We start from the raw sequence: 7643 nt of genomic DNA on the forward strand, positions 1-7643 counted from the left end.
TCAGGTTTTTAGTAAAAATACACTGTTGGGCACGGCTTGATTCATTCAGGCCTTTGCATGAGTCACATCTGTAAAAGGTTTTAGCAGGGCCTGTAAAAAAAAAAAAAAAAAAAAATCCAATTCCTGACTCTCTTATTCTCTCCTGTTGTTAGCATCAGCAGCCAGTAAGCTATGTAGGAAAATAGGTGAGACCCATCCATCAGCCAGACATGCCAGATTTTTTTCCCTTGAAGTGAAAATCAAGTGCTCTGTGTAACTATGGCCAAGAACTAAACTGATATGACAACGTACCAGTTTTCTCCTTGGGAAGAGATCCCTTTTAATCAAGGATGTTTCTGAGGAGCAGCTAAACGCAGCAAAACAGAGGAATATAGTGCTCAAGATCATACCACTAGCTTAGCTCATGACTTATTTGACATTTTAGACCTGTATGTTAATGGAGTGGCCATCTACAATCTCCAAGCTTTCATACGACAAAGGGAAATCACATCAGCCATAGGTCTCTAGAAGACTTCAATTTAAGTCAGAATAGGAAAGCCTTCATATCGCTTTGCTGTGCTACTGGAAACCTTTTCTGGTATCTTTAGGTTTTTCAGCCTTGGCTACTGGAAACCTTCTCTGGTATCTTTAGGTTTTTCAGCCTTGGTTCCTGAAACTGTTAATTATGGGAGGACAAAAGAAAAAGAACTTGACTAGAGTCATTATCTGCTTCCTTCTCCCCTTGTGTTGTCTTTGGGAGTAAGGTGGCAGACTTAGTAGTTCAAGAGTCTAGGGAGTGATGCTTATTCCCCTTGATCCATATGGAAATTATTTAGTCTCTTTACTTGAAATAGCACTACTGTAGATTTCTAAGCATGTGCTCTACTTTGCCCTATGATTCTCGCCTTTTTCCCTCAGGATTGTGTGGTCTAAAATGCCTACTTTTCACACAACAATTGGGCCAGTTTGTAGAAAATGCCTCTTTTGTGAGGCAACATTATTGCTCGTAGCTATGCTGTCTTTTGGCTTTCCTCCCACACCAGCAGCATCTGCCCAGTTCTTGGCTGTGGACAACATCTGTCTTGGGTGCCAAGCTATTTATGCAGTCCTTTAGTTAAATAACTAGCCAGTTCGCTTCTATTTTTTGCCAGACATTAATCATTCAATTTAATGTGCAAACTACTTTAGTTGCTTGGGTCTTTAGCTGTCTTGGAACACATCCACTACTGAATTTGCCTGAAAAATCTCCTTTCTAGGGTGCTGGCCCAAACTGTCTAGGTGAAGGCATTTGTTCCAGAAGAGGTTCAGGGACACCTGGGATCCTTCTAAATCATTAGCTTCAGGTACAGTTTCCTTGTAGTTTATGGCTTCTTAGCTTATCTGCATTAGGAATAAGATTTATTATGATGTTGTGAAATTCATTAAAAATACACAACTCAGATTTCCTATGTTAAAAGGAATTCTAGGGATTACTAGGAGCTGTTCCTGAGCGTCTCTTTTCCCAATCCATTGTGATCACCATGTATGTATCCCATCTGGACTGGTGAGCTTCCCAAGAATTGGCATTTGTAGTTGGCAGTGCATGTAGGAGATCTAGTCATATAAACTGCCCTTTAAAATCTCTCTTGCTGCTGGTAAGAGGCAGTTCTTCAAGCAACAGTGCACAGCAGACAAAAGCAGGAGGCAGTGGTTATGTGATATTAAACTTGGTGTTCAACTAATTAAGTGCATCTCTGCATATTAGTTGTAGCGTTACTGGACTGCTTCATTTGCAATCCAAGTGGTTTTTGATAGCTCCAGACGTATCCAGAGTAGCATCATTCTGTTACTGCATTGCTGTTTGTCACAAAGTTGAGTTAGTTGTGCTTCATAGTGGGTCTGTGCAAGATCATTAAAAGATGTTCCAGTTGGATTAGTTCTTCCAGCCTGATCCAGGTGCTCTTGGCACACAGGTTATTATGGGAGCCTCCATTTTGGCTTTGGAGCTTCTGACTTGAAGATTGTGTCTTGTTTCACAGGACATGATTTTTATTTTCTTAGTTTGGATCACAGATGTCTAGCTGCCTTTTGGGCGGATATGATTTGATAAACACTGCAAGTTTAAATGATTCTCTGCGCCAGTGGCCTCCAAACTTTTTTTTGATTGCGCACCCCTATCAGTAAAAAAATTTTTGAGTACCCACCCCCAATATATGTATATTTATAGAAATAGAAGTTGTAATATTTTCTTCCTGCACCCCAATGGATAGTCTTGCACACCCCCTGGGTTGCGTGCACCCCACTTTGGAGACTACTGCTCTACGCTACAACCATAGCCGGGGTCAGCAACCTTTTGCTTGCAGACTGGGTCTGGCTGAATTTCCTGAAGGCTGGGTATGTTGGAGGTCATGACTTACAAGTGAGCAATATGCAAATGCAGCGCTCACTAAAAACCCACAGTCCTTTGGGTAAGCAAGTAACTGTACAAAGTTAATGATACCAATAGGAAGTAGGATGGGTGAACAGAGTTTATAATTAAAAACAATTATTGACCTATATTTCTGTGGTGGTGCTTGAATAACTTACGTGAATGAACCAAGTAGTAAATCAACCAAGGACTATTTTTTGAAGTCTGTTTGTTCTTTTTTAAGAGATTGCAGCTCAAGGCACCATAAAAGCGATTATGCTGAAGAAATAAGCAATATCTCAAACATAGATACTCTCAGTCTCTTATTCTGTACACTTTTTTTATTTTAGCATCTCTTGATGCAAACTCAAGTATTTTGCTCATTAGCTTAACTGTATGAGGATAGCTGGATTTGCTATGGTCCTGTTTAATGAGCAGTTAACTCTCTTCTGTAAAACAAAATAAAACGTAATCTTAGAACATGAGGAAAGTAGGCTTAAATTAATTACATACCTTAAAACTCTTGGTCTTATGACAAGTGCCTAGTATTGCAGTGAAAACAGATCTTGCTATAGCAGTGGAATCGGATTATCATAGATGTTAATTTTGCAGAATATTATTTTTGCATGTTAAGAGAGAGAGAAGTGTCTATAACTTAAAATTGTAGTTAGATTTATTATCAGAGTAATAGTTTTGCTTATCTACAATACAAATAAAAATACATCATCCTCTGTGGTAGAATTGCAGCACTTACTAGCAGTGTCTATGTTAAGCAGGACACTGACCAAACGACTAGGAGAAATGTAGATGCCAATGTACTGTATTGTATGTGCTATTTTTAAGATCATGACTTGCATATAAACACTAAACAATTTTAGAAAAGCAATTTATATCATTACGTTGTAGCCTCTTCTCTCCTTTCAATTCCTGAGCCAAGTCTCCTCTTCCCCACTGGTGCCAGTGTGAGTGGCTCCAGCGGCTCTTCCTCTGCCTAATGGGAGAACACTTCTGTCACTGCAGGGACTCTGATGTCAGCCATTTTGTGAGGTTGGGTGGGAAACAGGGGAACTGAAGATCCACAGCTTCCCTTAGACAGCAGTACCAGAGTGAGAGCTGGGGGAAGCTGTTCTTCCTCAGGAGGGAGCAACGAAGACAGTTTGGTTGCCTTTTTATTATAGCACTAGCAAATTGCCCCTCAAGAATGATGGGGGTGGGGGAACAACAACAGAGTGCCTCATACCACCACCCTGTGCTGCTGCTGCCACCAGCCTGCACTGCTGCCCCTCCGCAGGCAGCAGCCTGCCACCCCCCTTCTGCCCACCCCCTAGTGCGGGGCGGTGGTTGGCAGGTGCGGCTGAAGCACTCAGACTGGTGGGGTGGTGGAGCATCCCGGGGTTGGGAGGGTTGCAGCTGGCCGGGAGCAGGGTGGGGTTTACAACTGCCTGTGGGGGGGGGGATGGAGGAGGCGGGGGGTTGCAGCCAGCTGGTAGGATAGATCAGGGATGTCAAAGGTGGGGCCCACAAAGCCATGGTATCTGGTCCACTGGGCTTGTGGGGAGCTGGGAATTTGGTTGCAGGGCCCTCCATTGAATCCCATGGTACAGGAGCCCCAGTGGGGGTGGGTTCTGGTGGCAAGGGGGCAAATGCCATTTTCAGTGACTCCCTGAGCCAACACAGCAGCTCAGGCATGACTTATGCTGAGCTACTTGCCCTACTATCAAAAGTGGGTCTGGATCTAGACTGTGAGGCACTCCCCACCCCTCAATCCCAGTCCGGATCTGGTTTGAGTATACGTGCAGCTGATAATGCTGCTTAGACTGTGCTTCAGGTTACTCGGAGCGTACAAAGGTACCGTATGGAAACAGGAGTCTGTTCTGAATTGCTTATAACTTTGCCAATCTTCTGTTGTTTAGGCTGCATTTTTAGGGGCCTATCTTGGGCTGTTTTTTGTAAACTCCAGCAAAAATAGTTCAGTTATTACTGAGAATATGAGGGGTGGGGAATAAAGGTTTTTTTCTCTCCTTATTTAAAAGAATTAGTTTGAAGTTCTGATAACTCTGGGCTTTGATGGCAAGATTGAAACTTGTCTGGGGGATTGCCTTTGTGTAAGAAATGTGCCTTTAATGCTCTAGGGGTAGAGGTAATACTTACCTTTGGCTGATGTATAAGTGTGTTAAATCTGTGTGCATTTTTTTGAACAACTTCTAAGGGTTTGGTTGCTAAGCTCGAAAGATCCCATGTGGGGGAAGCAGGCCGTTCCTGGGGTGGTTGCTCCCAGCAGGGTTGACCTGTGCTAGAACTGAGGGCAGGGAGACTTTCTTCAGCTGGCAGCATGAAGCCTGACTCAAAACATGGCGAGGACAAGAGCTAGCCTGGGTTGGGGAATCAGGACAAAGAGCTGAGGGAGTATGGGTGAGGAGGGGAAGGAAATGAGAAACAAAGGGATTAGGAGAGCTGGGTCTGAGAGCTTGGAATGTGGTTATCTGGACTGATGAGGCCTTGCTTCACCAGAAGAGACTATCAGTCCCCTGCCTCATTCATTACATACTGCAGCAAATGAGGCAGTGTTCCTCAGTCAACTTTATTCATTCACTGTACATCTCATATTCAGGCATGCTCCGTTCCCAAGTACTGAATGAGGAGAGCTTGTATGGAAGATGCATGGAACTGATGCATATTAGACTGTGTAATGTCTGTGCAGTCGCAGTTCCGACTTCACAGCTTTTGCTTTCCCTTTTTTTGTGTGTTATGTATGCTCTGTAGAAAGTAGGGAAAACAAATGCAACAAATGAACTACAAAGGTATCAAGTAGAAAACAAACATTTGTATTTTGCAAGGGATAGTTATGTGACAGTCACTGCTGAAGCATATGAGTACACAGAATCTTAAACTTTAAAACAATTCAAAACTACCAAATTATGCATGCTTGTTAGTCTGGTCCTGCTCCCAGCCTCTTTCTCAGAACTCAGTTTCCCTCTTACTATTACTTGCTGCTTATTTCTGATTGGTGAGCCATTTGGGATAGAGGCTGTTTCTACTTGGCCCTTTCTATAGTGCCCAGCGCTTAATCAGGGATGTATCTATAATAAACTTGATGGCTAGGCTTGGAGTCCAGTGTAGGGGTCAGCAAATCTTCAGCCCCTGGAGTGGCCAGCTGCCTGCATTTTACCTCCCACTCTCAATTCCCCATCCCCTCTTTAACCTGGGACGCATTACTGTGACAAAGCAGCAGGATCTGCAGTAAAGTAGAGCACAATTCCATCCTGCTGATTTTCCCCTCTCTGCCTCACTCCACCACCAGATAGTTGGACCTCTGTGTGGGCCAGATGGGGCCTGCAGGCCATAGGTCAATGACAGTCTGATGTAGCAAATACCTACATATAACAATCAGGACTCTTTTATTGGACCAACAAGATGTTTGCAAAAATAATTATTTAAGTGTATGCTTTCGGGCACAAACACCCTTCATCAGGCATTGAAAAAAGATTGTGAAAGCTCTCCTTGGAAATTAAAGTTTGTATTGCATAGGATTTCACTCAGTGAAATTATCTAGTTCATTATAGTTCCCGGGTTCGTATTTCATAGGATTTCACTGCGTAAAATCCTATGAAATAACAAACTTTCATTTCCACCCAGGAGAACTTCCACAGTCTTTTCTCCAATGTCTGATGAAGGGTGTTTGTGCCCAAAATCTTGCAATTAAAGAACATTTTTTGCAAACATCTTGTTGGTCTAATAAAAGATATCATCTCTACTATGAGTCCTGATTGCCTTTTCCTTTAGACCAATGCGGCTACAACTTGGATACCTATCTACATACGATAAACTCCGCAATGCTCTGTAATCCCTGGAAAAATTGGAGAAAAATTGTTTGCTAATCTTTGTTTTTACTTTTAAAATGTACAAAGAGAACAAAGAGCCTTTTTAGAGGGACGTGTCCAGTTTGCTTCCTGGGTGTTCACTACTTTTTTTTTTTCTTTAAGAGATGAGCAGTGTTAAGCGCATACATGTTAAAAACAAACAGGTTAGTCTTTCTGGTAACTCTCTTCTGCACAATCTTTATTAGGTTTTGTAGTACCTTGTTGCTTTTCTCTTTACCGGTGAGCTAATATGGCTGTAGCAATGGGCCTATCAGTCTGAGATGTGTATAACTATCATTTCTTTTTATTCCCTCCCACTCCTCCAGATCACACCCGCTGTAACGTCTGGATTCTGGATGGTGACTTGTACCATAAAGGGCTTTTGAAGTTTGCTGTTTCTGCAGACTCTTTACAGGACACCATCGTAGTTTTTGTGGTTGACATGTCTAGACCTTGGACTGTAATGGAATCTTTACAAAAATGGGCCAGTGTTTTATGTGAGCATATTGATAAGATGAAAATTCCCCCAGAAGAGATGAGAGACATGGAACAAAAATGTAAGTATCTAATGTATTTTTTTTCTCTGAAAGGCTTTTGCATCTTTAGGATTGCTAACAGAAGCCATTGTTCTGCTAGACTACTTCTGTATTGGCACATTTCCCTCTGATTGTTTGTGCATAGCTCTTAGGCAGGAGTAGGCTAAGAGTAACATAGAAGTTTCGACAACAGTGCTAATTTTAAAGGATTTTTTTATTATGTTTTAAAAACTCCCAAGTATTTTCACTTTGTATTTTTGAGAGATTAATAACTTCCTGATATGGCCACAGAATTTTTTTTTTTTTTTTTTTACATAATTTGTTGCAACTCTGTGCACCTGCATCCTTTTCCAGATAATTTTGACTTCACCTGCACATCATAAAGGGTGTTGAATACAGCTGTGTATCGGATATGCATATAGCATTTGTTTTCCTATAATAGGCCATAAAACCTGAAATAAGTAGTATTGTATTGGTTTGTAAAGCTGGAGTGGGCTTTTCACTTATTTACACTCTGGAACAGGGGCACAGGTCTGTCTGAGTGGTGAAAATAAGATTTTCCTTGCTTGGCCAGACTTGTCTCCAATTTATCATTGGAGATGGGTCTTGCTAAATAGAGAAAGTGGGGACATAACATCATCCCTTGGTTTTTCCCCTCCCTACTCATGGTATGGGGTGAGGGGCAATTCCTGTTCTGTGACACATCAAGACAAAACTCCCTTCTCATCAGTGCAGAGGCAGAAAAGGATCTTGGAGTCGTCATTGATGCCAAGATGAACATGGCCCGGCAGTGTGGGGATGCAGTCAGGAAGGCCAACCGCACCTTGTCATGCATCCGCAGATGCATCTCAGGCAGGTGCAGGGAGGTGATCCTCCCCCTCT

The 7643-nt window shown here is 42.4% G+C and overlaps 1 protein-coding gene across 1 annotated transcript in view; it reads left to right on the forward strand.

Moving 5' to 3' along the window:
- The window catches only part of DYNC1LI2 (dynein cytoplasmic 1 light intermediate chain 2), a 43179-nt gene that overhangs the window by 9042 nt on the left and 26494 nt on the right, over nt 1–7643 (forward strand). Inside the window, exon 4 of the mRNA XM_019535890.1 lies at nt 6552–6782. Coding sequence (XP_019391435.1) covers nt 6552–6782 — 231 coding nt within the window. The remainder of the gene's footprint in view (nt 1–6551; nt 6783–7643) is intronic.

The sequence above is a fragment of the Crocodylus porosus genome, unplaced genomic scaffold (genome assembly GCF_001723895.1).
Source record: "Crocodylus porosus isolate Cpor-Errol unplaced genomic scaffold, CroPor_comp1, whole genome shotgun sequence".
Lineage (NCBI taxonomy): Eukaryota > Metazoa > Chordata > Crocodylia > Crocodylidae > Crocodylus > Crocodylus porosus.